At 34.6% G+C, this 14,051-nt stretch overlaps 1 protein-coding gene across 4 annotated transcripts in view; it reads right to left on the bottom strand.

Moving 5' to 3' along the window:
- VPS13C (vacuolar protein sorting 13 homolog C) overlaps positions 1–14,051 on the bottom strand; it is a 209,766-nt gene that overhangs the window by 128,777 nt on the left and 66,938 nt on the right. For all 4 annotated transcript variants that reach the window (XM_043555278.1, XM_043555280.1, XM_043555279.1 and 1 more), the window contains 8 exons: positions 13,056–13,248; positions 11,943–12,057; positions 11,220–11,356; positions 9,908–10,031; positions 7,901–8,018; positions 3,999–4,128; positions 2,916–2,994; positions 2,099–2,238 (listed from right to left, as the gene is read on the bottom strand). In XM_043555278.1, coding sequence (XP_043411213.1) covers positions 2,099–2,238; positions 2,916–2,994; positions 3,999–4,128; positions 7,901–8,018; positions 9,908–10,031; positions 11,220–11,356; positions 11,943–12,057; positions 13,056–13,248 — 1,036 coding nt within the window. The remainder of the gene's footprint in view (positions 1–2,098; positions 2,239–2,915; positions 2,995–3,998; positions 4,129–7,900; positions 8,019–9,907; positions 10,032–11,219; positions 11,357–11,942; positions 12,058–13,055; positions 13,249–14,051) is intronic.

Genomic DNA, 14,051 nt, shown 5'->3' with positions numbered 1-14,051 from the left:
TCTTAGATGATGCTGATTGTTGATAATTTCAGTTCATTCATTCAATATTCAACAAAATACTTATTGCGCATCATCTACCATGTATGAGACCATCCCAGCAACTAGGGACATTGAAGTGACCAAACACACAAGGTTCTTGTCCCGATGGAGCTTATATCCTAGGAAGAGTGGGGAAAAGTCAGGGCTGCTATCTCGTATTGGGTGATCAGACCTTCCCAATAAGACAGCACTTGAGCAAATAGCTAATGGAAATAAAGAATCAAGTCATACAGAAAAACAGTGTTCCAGGCAGAAAGAAACCCCAGCAAGCACAAAGAATGTGCTCTGGTATACATAAGGAAGAACAAAAGCCAAGTGTAAGTTCCATAAGGCAAGAACTTTGCGTTTGCTGCTGTAACTGCAGTATGTTAAACAATGCACTTCATGATGGCACTTGATGAATATTTATTGAAGGGATGAACGAAATATGGCTGGAGCAGAGTAAGCAAGGCAGAAGAGAACTGAAAATGAATCTAAAGTCACATGGGGTGACCTATATGCTATATAGCAAGGTGTTGTAGGCCATGGGAATGACTTAGCCCTTTAATCAATAGAGAAGCCAGGGGACAGTTGTGAGCAAAGACATGACATCATCTTTCACTTTTTTTAATGTTTATTTATTTTTGAGAAAGAGAGAATGAGCCAGGGAGGGGCAGAGAGAGAGGGAGATAGAGCCCCAAGGCGGGCTCAAACCCATGAGTCGTGAGTCAAAGTTGGTTGCCAACACTGACTGAGCCACCCAGGCATCCCTGATCTTTCATTTTAAAAGGATCACTCTGGGGGCACTCTGGATGGCTCAGTGGGTTGAGCTTCTGACTCTTGATTTCGGCTAAGGTCATGATCTCAGGGACATGGAAACAAGCTCCGCATCTGCCTCCGCACTTGGAGACTGCTTGAGATTTGCTCTCTCTCTCTCTCTCTCTCGCTCTCTCGCTCTCTCACTCTCTCTCCTTCTGCCCCTCTTCCCTGCCTGCACTCTCTCTCTAAAATAAAAATGAATAAAAATTAAAAAATAAAAGGATCACTCTGGTTATCGTGTGGAGAACAGAGTACCTTACAGAAGCAGAGAAAGAATTATGAGGCTACTGCACTAGTCCAGGGAATATGGTAACTTGGACAGTGCAGTAGCAATAGAAGAGAAGACCAATCATTTCAATGTATTCTCAAGTTAGAGTCAGGGATTTTTGGTATTTTAGATGGGTATATGAAAAAAAGGCTAAATGGGTATATGAAAAGAAGGCTAAAAATAAATGACATTTATTTCTTTTAAACAAATACCAGTAATACTTAGAGGGATTTATATACACAATTAAAATCTGGTATTTATGACTTTATATTTTAGGACATCACCTCACATTGGGATAAAAAGCAGTCAATTAGAAACATCTTTTTATACCTGTGTTTTATTATTAAAGAAATGCATATTTACTATTAAGTATATTTAGAATATAGGGAAAAGCAAACAGGCAAAAATAAGAAATTATAATTCCTCCACACAGAGATGAACACTATCAAGTATGATCATAGAAAAAAATGTATGTGTATGTATAATTTCTAAATAGAATCATAATGTCCTCAGTATTTTAATCTATTTTTGTTCCAAAATAATGATGTTTTGTGAACATCTTTCCATGTCAATGTTTTATTACATGACTTTTAGTGGCTGTAAAGACATGCTAAAAATCTAGGTTGTTTACACTTTTTCAAATTATAAACATCACAATGAGCAATATTATTTAGCTTAAAAGTAAAAAAACATTAATGTAAACATGTCATAGAAATTTTCTATGGAAAAGAAAATCCCACTTAGGAATCTTTGAGCTTTTCCAGACTAGATTACATATGGTATAGATCATTCTCATATCACTATTTACAAAATAACATTTCATTTTCCTGGAACCATGCACGTGCGTGTGTGTGTCTGTGTGTGTGTGTTGGGAAGCAGGGAAGACAGAGTACCAAAATTTTAATATATTTTATGTTCAGATCTAGCATGAAATACTTTAAGGATAGTGATAATAGCAATATATTTATAAATGGATGAAACAAATATACATACCTCTTTAATTTCAAACTTCAGTAAAAGATTAATGAGTTCCTCATTTGGGGCTTCTGCAGCTTTTTTTAGTTCTGAACCTCTCAAACTTTTACCAGTCTGTGTCTCTCCATCTTCAGCATCAAAATATTCATCATCAGACTCTAAAGAAGACATTCATTTGACTTGAGAGAATGTCCACAGAAAACTGCATAAAACACTCAAACTTAAATCTCACAAAGGTAAAATTCATTTATGAGATATAATCTTCATATTCAGAATCAGAATATATGTCCAATCTTACTTGTAAGTCCCACAAAGTGACTCAACCTGATATATGATAATCATACATAAAGACCAAACCACCCTACTATTTTTTTCTTCAAAAGCTCTGTTTTTCACTTTAGTTCACTCATTCAATATTCAATAAATAATTACTGGGCATCACCCATCATATATCAGTCTGTATCAGCCACCAAGGGCACCAAGGTAAAGAGGGCAGACATGATCCTTGTCCTCATGAAGCTTATACTCTACTTCAAAGTTAAACAAGATCAGTTAGGCTAGAGCTAGGAAAAAAGATCAGGTAGAAATTGGGGCCAAAAAAAAAAATCTTATATAGAATCTTAAGCACTGTCTATCACAAAAATCCTATAATTCAAATGAAGAAACTTGGGCTTAAAAAACGGTGACTCAAAATGACACTGTTGGTTAGTAGCACAGCTAGAACTAAAACCAGTGATTGTTGTAACACTTTCTAAATTCCTTTATTTTCTGAAAATTTTATCTCTGTATACAAATGTATAGGCTTGGTTTAATAAAAAACATTTACTTTCCTTACCTGATTCTACTCCATCTAGCAACAGTGAAGTACTAAGTAGGTCTTTTGTCCTATCTGAAATAACAGGAATTGAGGATACCTGTCAAATACAAAACATTTTTTTAATTTTTTTTTCAATACTTGTTTATTTTTGAGACAGAGAGAGAGCAAGCACAAGCAGGGGAGGGGCAGACAGAGAGGGGGAGAGAGAAACTGAAGCGGGCTCTGCGCTGACAGCAGTGAGTCCAATGTGGGGCTCAAACTCAACAGTGAGATTATGACCTGAGCCGAAGTCAGATGCTTAACTAAGTCACCCAGGTACCCCAAAAAAGTTTAACACACTGATTTAACAGGATCAAATGTACATAAATGGGAAAAATACTGAAAAATTATAGAGTAGAGAGAGAGAGATGGAAAGACACATACACACATAAGACACAAATCTTCCAACAAAGCACATTATGCAACTAGCTAGTGTTTACTAATTATTAAGACTACCACCTGTATTTACAAGGGCAGACTATTTACTACTCTAGTAGATAAGTCTATCATAGTGTGTCATTTATTTGCTATGACAATATTAACTGTTCATCTATATTACAGATTCCTAGAGAATGATAACAACATTAGTTGGCTAAAATTTCATTTCAAAGTGGAAATCTAACATATATTTTATGTTGTAAATGTCAATTGCAAATAAAGTTATCTAGAATTTTTAAGTTTAATGGGTAATAAAATTATATACAAATTCTTTTTGCAACATTTTAAAGAAGATTTATTTATCTATCGATTTATTTATTTATTTTTGAGAGAGCGTGTGTGAGCAGGGGAGGGACAGAGAAAGACAATCTTAAGCAGGCTCCATGCCCAGCACAGACTTTTTATCACCACTCTAAACTGCAGTGAAAATAGGCTTCAACTTTTATCTGTTCAATGCCATATGCACTCTTGAACAGAATCAACAACATTAAACTTTAGGAGTGTATCAAATAAATGAAACCGGTCCTAAAAAATATTCAAAAACAAATTAGCACAAAGAAAGATGGAAAAAACTCACCATATACACAAATGTAAAAATTCACTATTTTTATTATATCCAGTTACCTGTCTCTCTGGAGACTGTTCAGAGGACTTCTGTGGCAAGGGTATACTGTTAATCAAACACAGTACATCTTTCATCTTCTGGTCAGAAATTCTCACATGCATCAAAGGAAGTCCCCCGGATACTTTCAATCTAAAAATACAATTCAACTGTAAGGTTTTAAGGTCCAGCTTCTTTCTATTATGGAGTGGAGAATGGACTGGAGAAGAGACTACACTGTGGAGTCAAAATGACTTTGCACATATTTTAATCTAATCAATGCCTCATTTGGTCAACACTGTCAGAGAATGAGAAATTCTTTATAAACCAGGTTTTCAGATAATTTCAATATATCCGTCTTAAGCAGCCAAACATTTTCACGGTAACTAATTTTTATGAACATATTTTCAAACACAATTATCTAATTTTTAAAACCACTATACATCCTCTACTTCCTGGCATCACAGATTTTGCATTACATAAATCTAAGAGTATCTACTCCATCACTCTCTATTGCCCTGCCTAGCTTTACTTCCTTTTCTAGTACTTGTCATCCCTGACATATCATATATATACTTGCTTATTTTATGTCTGATTAAAATATAAGCACCCTGAGGATATCTGTTTTACTCACTGGTGAATCACTGCTGTGCTTTCATTAGTTGCCTACTTTTCAGCACCTGGTTTTACACTGCTTCCTTACTCAGCATAAAGGCCTAGGTTTATTTGTCTAATAGCTTTGTGGCAGCTGTTTGCTGCTCAGGAAGTTCTTTTTGGTTACTGTTTATCTTTGACTTGCTAACTAAGCTGTGAACAGCTCAAGTGGACAGATGCCTAACCACTACATGAAGAATGATTTTCTATATAATGCACAAGCCACTAATGTTCAAAAGAAGCCAGCTGGCTGTTGCTATCTCAAAATACTGAACTTTCTGCAAAAGTACTCTGTAAGCTGAAAGCATCATAAATATGTAAGATGCTTCTTTATCATTTGTGAAACAGTACATAAAACTAAAAGTATCTCAAATAGACGGACTGGATTACCTTCTCACCTAGAATAACTACGAAGTTAGACAAAGTAAATGAAGCAATGGTTTAAAAGGAACTGGAAATCAATCAACAAAAGAAAGATGAAAGATGAAAAACAAATGAGGGAAGACCTAGGAATACCCCAGCTTAGTGACTTAAGAGTTTGAAAATGTGAAGGGTCCAGTAAAAGTACTTCAAGAGAAATTTGTAACATTAAATACCTATATTAGAAAAGAAGAAAGGTTTTAAATCAATGTTTTCCATTTCCACCTTAAAGAATGAGAGAAGTAGGAGCACTTGGGTGGCTCAGTTGGTTAAGCATTGACTTCAGCTCAGGTTATGATCTCGCGGTTCATGAATTCGAGTCCCGCATCGGGCTCTGCGCTGACAGCTCAGAGGCTGGAACCTGCTTCAGATTCTGTCTCCCTCTCTCTCTGCCCCTCCCCTGCTCACACGCTGTGTCTCCCTCTCTCAAAAATAAATAAACATTAAAAAAAATTTAAAAAAAAAAAAGAATGAGGAAAGTAAAGTAAATGAAACCCAAAGGAAGCAGAAGGGAAAAAAGCAATAATAAGCACAAGAATGGAAATCAGTGGGAAAAAACAAACAAAAACAAAAACCAGAAGGACAATAGAGAAAATAATCGATGCCAAAAGCTGATTCTTTCAGATGATCAACAAAACTTATAAACTAATCAGGAAAAAAGAGAAAAGGTACAAACCACTAACACCAGGAGGGAGAGAGATAGCATCACTACAAATTCTACATGTATTAAAAAGGCAACACAAAAATATTATGAACAATCCTGTGACAATACACTCAAAAACTAAGATGGACAAATTCTTTCCCTGAAAGACAAACTACCCAAGATCACTCCATCTATGAGATAAACTGAATTTGTAGTTAAAAACCCTCACCCCCACAAGAAAACGCAGGCCCAGATAGCTTCACTAGTGAATTCTACAAAACAAAGAAGAAATAATTCTATACAACTTCCTCCAACAAACTCACTTCATAAGGCCAACAATACCCTGATACTTTGATTCCAAAATAATAAAAGCACAACCATCCCTCATAAATAGAGATGTATAACTTCATAAGAAAATTTTAGCAAAACACATCCAACGGTATTTTAAAAGAATAATGTATCACTACCAAATGAGGTTTATCTAGTAATGCATGGTTGGTTTAACTTCCACCTGATAAAAAGTATCAACGAACTAATGATACACACAACATGAACGAATCTCAAATTATGCTGAATGAAACCAGTCACACACAAAAAAACTGAAACTGTATGACTGTATTTGTAGAAAATTCCAGAAAATTCTAACAAATCTATAGTGTTAGAAAGAAAATCAATGTTACCTGAGGATTGAAGGGAGAGGAGTTAGCAGGTAAGGATGGAAGGGAGATAAGACAGCTGACCCTTGAACAACTTAGGTTTGAACTCTGTGGTCCACTTATATGCAGATTTTTTTTCAAAATTACAGTATATTACTGTAACTGTATTTTCTCTCCCTTATGATTTTCTTCATAACATTTTCTTTTCTCCAGCTTACTTTTTGGTAAAAACAGAGTACAGTATATAATACATATGCAAAATACGTGTTAATCAACTGTTCATATTATTGGTAAGGCTTCTGGCTAAAGGGAGGCTTTTAGTAGTTAAATTTAGCAGGAGTCAAAAGTTATGCATGGATTTTCAAATGAGGGAGGGTAGAGTTGGGGTGGGGGCTGGTGCCCCTAACCCTCACATTGTTTAAAGGTCAAGAGTATAAAAGTACACAAGGACTCTGGAAGATGATGAATGTGTTCATTATCTTGACGTGATGATGGTTTCAGAGATACATCTATATCTATATATCTGTATATCTATACGTCAAATTGTATACTTTAAACAGATGTAGCTTATTGAATATCAATAATATTTCCTTAAGGCTGTTTTTAAGAAGGCAGCATAAATATTTCATAATTATCTACTTAAATTCAAAATTCAGTTTCTACTTTCACTCCCTTGAATTATTCTCATGATTTTACATGGTTTCATAATCATTAAGAGCCTCTCATTTTTTCTTCTACTTTCAAGTTTTTATTTAAATTCCATTAGTTAACATACAGTGTAGTATTAGTTTCAGGAATAGAATTTAGTGATTTATCACTTACATACAACACCCAGTGTTCACCACAACAAGTGCCCTACATAATACCCATCACCAATGTAACCCATATTCCTGCCCATCTCCCTTCTGGCATCTCTCAGTTTGTTCTCTTTAGTTAAGAATCAGTTTTCTAGTTTGCCTATCTCTATGTTTATCTGTTTTGTTTCTTAAATTCCACATCTGAATGAAATCATACGGTATTTGTCTTTCTCTGACTGACTTATACTCTGCTCCATCCACGTCGCTAATTTTTGAAAACTTTATATTATTGATATTAAACCATGGGTTTGATCCACTCAACAACAGATAACCAACTTTTACACAATGTGAAGGTCCAAACACTTCTAAAATAAGAGAGGTGCAAACAAATATATATTTTTGTAATATTTATTTTTGAGAGAGAGAGAGACAGACCGTGAGTGGGAAAGGGGCAGAGAGAGAGCAAGACACAGAATCCAAAGCAGGCTTCAGGGTCCAATCTGTCAGCACAGAGCCCAAATCAGGGTTCAAACCCATGAACCATGAGATAATGACCTGAGTCAAAGTCGGCCACTTAACCAACTGAGCCACCCAGGCACCCCATATAAATATTTTCTTAAAAGCATGTTTGTGCTATATTATAATCTTTTTTTCTGTCCCCCAGAAATCTAGTTTTGCTTTCCTGAAATCCAGTAACTGATACAGATATATTTCACCTTGTTAACTTTATAATATAAAGGAAACTCATACATTACCTGGCCATTCTAACGTCTTTTTCTACCATTGCCTTGGCCAACTCAACATGAATATCCATGGGTTGTAATATATGCATAGTTGATGGATGCTGAAATCGACACTTTTTCCAGTTTTCCTCTTTAAAAATTTTTTTAAATTAAACAACTGTTAATCAGATGTTCTGTAGAAAATTACTCTAACTTATTAGAAAAGTTAGCAAACATATTCAACAAATACCAATTTTTACTTCTTTCAGCATACAAGTTACGTAACCTATATGTTTAAAGTAAGATTGACAGCTAATAATGTGACCACTTAATTTAAAATGTTTTGTAGTTAGAAGTAACACTTCATAATAAATGGGCATCTGTATTCACTTAAATTACTAAATAATTCTCAGTGAATTACTACTGCTGTATGAATACTAAAATAATTTGCTATAATAAATAATTATACAATTAATATTAAAGAAAATAATTAAAATTCACCCATGCTCTAAAAGTGAGGGTTATTAATGACATGGAATTTCAGGATTTGTTCTTTCATTTGCCTACTCTAACATCATTTGATATCCTTTACCCTCATCCTAGGTCTGTCATTTCTAGGCTATCAATCTGGCTTATCTGTTTAAAGGCTACAAAGGAACTCACAAATACTGATGAAGTACAGTCTACTGTGGGGAATAAAAACATAAAGGAAAAAATCAGTGGGAAAGAAACAGTTTTATATATAAATATGTTTATGAGCATTAGTGCATATGTGATGGGGGAACAGAGAAATCAAATGGCTGACAATTGATTAAAATAAGTAATGATACAAAAACAAAAAATAAAGATGGAAAGAAGTCAAAGACTGTGATATAAAAATAATTCTAAATATTTATTTGGAAAATGTTTATAAAACGTCTTGCATTTTAAAGCCAATAGGGAAAAAAGCTAGGAATTTTTTGCCTTGATTCCAGAATTAGTGATCAAGGTAGGTGGTTGCAGTGAAAAAGGGAAAAAAATAGAAAATGACAGAGGGAAAAAAGTTTTCTGGAGTTCCTTAGAGAAATTACACTAGTTTAGCACATAATTCTGAAACAAAAATGAGTTTTATCAAGCAAGATTTTCTGATACAAAAGTATAATTATAACTTTTCACCAAATAAAAGGTCCCAAAGACAGAATTTCCAATTATCTTAACTAAATGTATTTTATCACTTATAACTCAATTATTATTAAGTACACACAAAAGAAAAGGCTGTTTTAATGATCTATGTAAAAGTACTTCCCTTCAAGGAATTAATAGGCTCATAATACATAAAAACTAAGTGTATTTATGTTTTAATAAATCTCTCCATTCTTACTAGAGTATACACTCTGCACACAGATATTATGTTCTTTCTTCCAATGACCTACCACAAAGTGATACATTCAAGGATATTTAGCAATTATTTACTGCTTCAAGAAACTAAAGAAGTATGGAGAACCAGCGATCTTTACCTAAGCAGTAGAAAACACCACAGCTTTTGGTGTTTGTAATTAATTACCTTTAGGGTTTTAAAGCTATACCCATACTTGTCAGTAGCTACAAAAGTATAAGATGTGATACTACTAAAATAAAGACTAGGCTAATAGAGTTAAAATATTTTAAAATAAAGCACCAAAGGAATACAACATTGAGACATCCCAAAAGCACGAAGACAGAAAAACATAAGCCAATGGCAACTTTTATGCTCGTGTTCTGCGTAGTTTCAGCGTCAAATCACAAAAAAAAAAAAAAAAAAAAAAAAAAAAAAAAAAGGCAATGGCTGGACTTAGATCCAAATGGTCCTAAGCACCTGAAAATGAATAGGCAAAAGTTTATCTCTATTTCTACCTGTGGCAATGATTTGTACTGATGGGCCCCTACTTAGTTTTCTTAAGTGACCAAGAAGATATGTGTTAAAAATATTGTCAGTGTTGATATACATGCACACATAGACATTTTACCTAAGCTACTCAACATAATTTTAAGATCCTTCCTAAAAATTGAGCAATAGCTTACCTGCTTTTGCAAACAGTAACTGCACACTTTTTATTTCAACATCAAATTTGTCATATGCTTTATCCATTATTTCTTCCAGAGATGAATTACTAGTCTTCTGCAAACCTTGATCTTTACTGTTAAGCTAAAAGGGACAAAAAAACCCTTCAATTTTCTTAACAGAAAAGTATATACATACTTTTGTTGTGTCTTCTTAAAACATAACTAAAATGAAAACAGTGTCTTTAAATAATTCACATTTTGCTTAATTTTCTGACAACTATTTGCAAATATTTTATTACGAATATAGTACTTCAGTAAACAGCTTTAATATGTTTATATAATAGGTGGTCAGCATATTTGCATTTATTAGAAGATCAGTTACACAGCTGTGTACCTCAAATAACCTGTCTGGACATTCAACTCTTCCTGGCTCTCAGCAGTTACTGCCTCTTACAGCTCAGTACCCCTACCACCTACCCAAACATCTTCACCAACACATCGCAGGTTTTTGTTCCTCCTTCTTCACATTACATCACCAGAAATAATTAGGCCATTAGAATTCAGCTCCAATCTCTACCTCCTTTTCCCTCTCCCCAAAGGAAGCAAAGATCAATTCTGGACTGTATTTTTTTGAAATCTTCACTCTTTATCAGATGCTTATATTTCTAATGGGTTCAACACCCAAAACCTTAAGAGTTCCCTTTCACTACTTAATTGCTGATAGTGGCTTACCTGCACTATCAAATTTCCTACTATCAAATATGTAAATAAACAACACTGTGTGTGGAAATCTAGTAGTGCCTAGATACTAGGAGTACCTCTGTCCAATTAGAAAAATACAGCAGTAATCCACTCCTCAAGACCAAATCATCTACCATTAGAGAAAATTTTACGGGCTTTCTTTTTATTTAATAGCCATAAAGTATATATTAAATACTCAGTCTAGGGGCGCCTGGGTGGCGCAGTCGGTTAAGCGTCCGACTTCAGCCAGGTCACGATCTCGCGGTCCGTGAGTTCGAGCCCCGCGTCAGGCTCTGGGCTGATGGCTCGGAGCCTGGAGCCTGTTTCCGATTCTGTGTCTCCTTCTCTCTCTGCCCCTCCCCCGTTCATGCTCTGTCTCTCTCTGTCCCAAAAATAAATAAACGTTGAGAAAAAAAATTAAAAAAAAAAATAATAAATACTCAGTCTAAGCTAGGCTTGACAAAATGCTAAGAAGAAATAAGTCTAAGTTTAATTTCAGTAAACTCTGAGGGGAAAATCAGCCAACTATCAGACAGCTAGCTTCCAACCTGAGCAAAAAATGGGCAGAAAGAAATGGATATACACCTACCTGAAATGTACCAAAATCTAAAATGAGAAGGTCTGACTTTTCATGATGGAAACCGGTCTGTGGAAGTATTAGATAAGAAGGCTTCAGATTTATCCTTAAATCAAGGACTTTTCGAGTTTCAATAATATGTGTAAGTCCTAAAAGAAATAAAAGACTACATGCTCAAGTTGAAATATGTAATTATATTATTAACAATAAAACAAGCATCACTTGAAAAGTATTATGGAGGAGTGCCTGTTCTCACATATTAGTGTATGTAAGGTGAAACTCCATATGGTCGATGGCAAACAATCTTACTATCACACTATACAGTAAACCCATCATAGTTAGTATTTTATCCAGAGTGAATAATACATCATTTCTTTAGTTAAGCAACCACAGAAAGTAGTGGCTTGAGTTTAAAGACCATGTTGTACAAAAGTATGTATCTTTAGAACCAGTTTCACACGCAGTACACAGAATGATGAACTATTTCTTAAGAACTAAAGTGCAGGGATGTTTTCCCTCTCAGTTTCACTGTGAGGCACAGGTTCTTAAAGGTAATGACAGAATCACCTGTGCCACATCTCTTTCTCATTCAGTCTAGCAGGTATATTTGACTTTGGGTAACTCAGGTACACGATGCAACTTCATGGAATTTACAAAAAGAAAAAACAGCCTACACTTTTAACTATGATAACATTTTGAATGTAGCTGATGTTTTTATGTAGATAAATTCTTTACCTGTAGCTGTTCTCTCTTTAATTTCTTCCAGCTTCATTAATGTAGCTGATGTTATTTGCTCAAGATCTAATCCTCTATTTGACTGAAAGAATTCAACCACTGCATTGATGGTTTTCTGTAAAATAATTTAAAATATAAGCAGGCTATACACAGTGCTTTCCATATTATAAATTTTAAAATTTCAGTTTAATTCAAAACAACTGTGGCTCTGAACTTAGAGGATATCTCCAAAGATACTCTGCCATATTGCATTTCTATCTGGAGTTTAAAGGAAAAAAAAAAAACTAACTAAAAAAGGGAATAGCACAAGTAAGCTTACTAGAAAGTCAACAAATGTGTACATATCATTAAGATGACCTTAAGTATGTTCTAAAGTGACATACTGATGTAACAATGGACATTACTACTAAATTATACACTTAAAAATTGCCAAGATGGTCAATTATATGTATGTTACCACAACTTAAATTTTTTAAAAATCAGAGAATACAATGAGTCCGCGGTCTCAATATAATGCCTCCCATCCTCACTGTGAATACACTTCTAAACTAGAAAGTTAAAAAAAAAATCAGAGAACTCAACAAGAGCATAGGGCCAACTTACAAGTGATGGGTAGTGATCCTAATCACTAGCCTGAGATGAGTTAAGAGCCTCTGAATAAAACATGCAACCACAGATAGAAACTTGAGCCAGCATTTTCAATAACATCTAAGTGCCAATGCTTTTTTCTCATGTGAACAGTATTTAAAATTCTTTTAATTACTCCTAAAGCAATTTGAATTGGTCCAGATATTTGGGGAAAGGGAAAAAGCAAAACCGAACTGGAACAGGAAGTCCACGTATAACTATCTGAGAGAAGTTGGTACAATAAACACAGACTTTTTGAATAGTATTTTAGGTTATTTTTACTTTAACATAAGCATAGATTAACATAGTAGGAAAAAAAGGTAGCATATGAAAAGGTAAAATTCACTGCTAACCATGTACTGCTTTTAAAACAAGAAAAAGTAGTAAACTTAGCTAATAAGTGTTAAATATGAAAGAGGAAAAATAAGAAAACCCTATGTCAGAAGTATAAGACAGGTTTGATAAAGACTGTCCCCTTGCACTTACAGCATCATAGATGACCTCCACAGGTTGAGACTGAACAATCAGAGTCTGGTCAGCGGTACTATTCTCTGGATTGGTTTCAAACTCAATTTTAAGCAAGGATGATGTAGTATCACCAATGGAAGCCACAAGTGATGGTACAATACCCTGCTGTCTCAGACCTGTTATATACCAGTGTTCTAATTTTGCTTCCACCCTATAATCCATTGAAGAAAAAAAAAAAAGGTACATAAGTAAGATGCTGTAAAACGTAATGGCTTAAAACATAATTTCCCTTTTAAAAAAGTTCTTTCAGAGCCAGTACCATACCCATTACCAAGAGATAAAGCACAAACTCCTTGGCCTGGCATTTAATTACCCATACAATCTGGGGTTTTATTTTGATTGTTTGCTCTTAACCCCTTCTCATCCACATGAGAAGCCCACCTTGGCCAACTCCCAAACACTGAGGGAGTTCTGATCACTGCTATGTGAATATAAGCTACATTTCACTCAGGCAACTCTTCTCCCTATTTCATGCCACCCAGAATACTATCAAAAGCTTCTCCTAGCCCTTTCTACTCAGATAGCTGAAGCCCCACTTCTCCTAGCCCAAGTTACTCTCTTCTGCAATTGAGCCGACATAGCCATTAACTATAAGGATTTGCAACACCTTCTCACCTATGAGCTGTTATATAGTTCTAAATTATTAACTTTTTAGTTATCCTCTCTTAACAGCTACAGCATAAGCTTCTTGAAAACAGAAATTTATTGTTCCTATGCTAGCCTTCACAGTATCAACTTGATAAACTAAACATTCACTATCCAAAAAATATTTGTGAAGGAAGAGGGGGTAAATAAATGATGAACTCCTCATATGGCTTCATAACAAAACAAATTCAAATATAAAAACACCATCTGACATACAAATGGAAAAGAAACTGGAGAACTACTATTAATCAGTTGTTCAATGTTAAATAACAATATTTTTCAGTCAAGTCATATCTAGAAATAAAAACT

This window comes from Prionailurus bengalensis, chromosome B3, assembly GCF_016509475.1.
Source record: "Prionailurus bengalensis isolate Pbe53 chromosome B3, Fcat_Pben_1.1_paternal_pri, whole genome shotgun sequence".
NCBI lineage: Eukaryota > Metazoa > Chordata > Mammalia > Carnivora > Felidae > Prionailurus > Prionailurus bengalensis.
The sequence above is the reverse complement of the archived record's forward strand: the minus strand, read 5'-3'. Positions and strand labels throughout refer to the sequence as shown.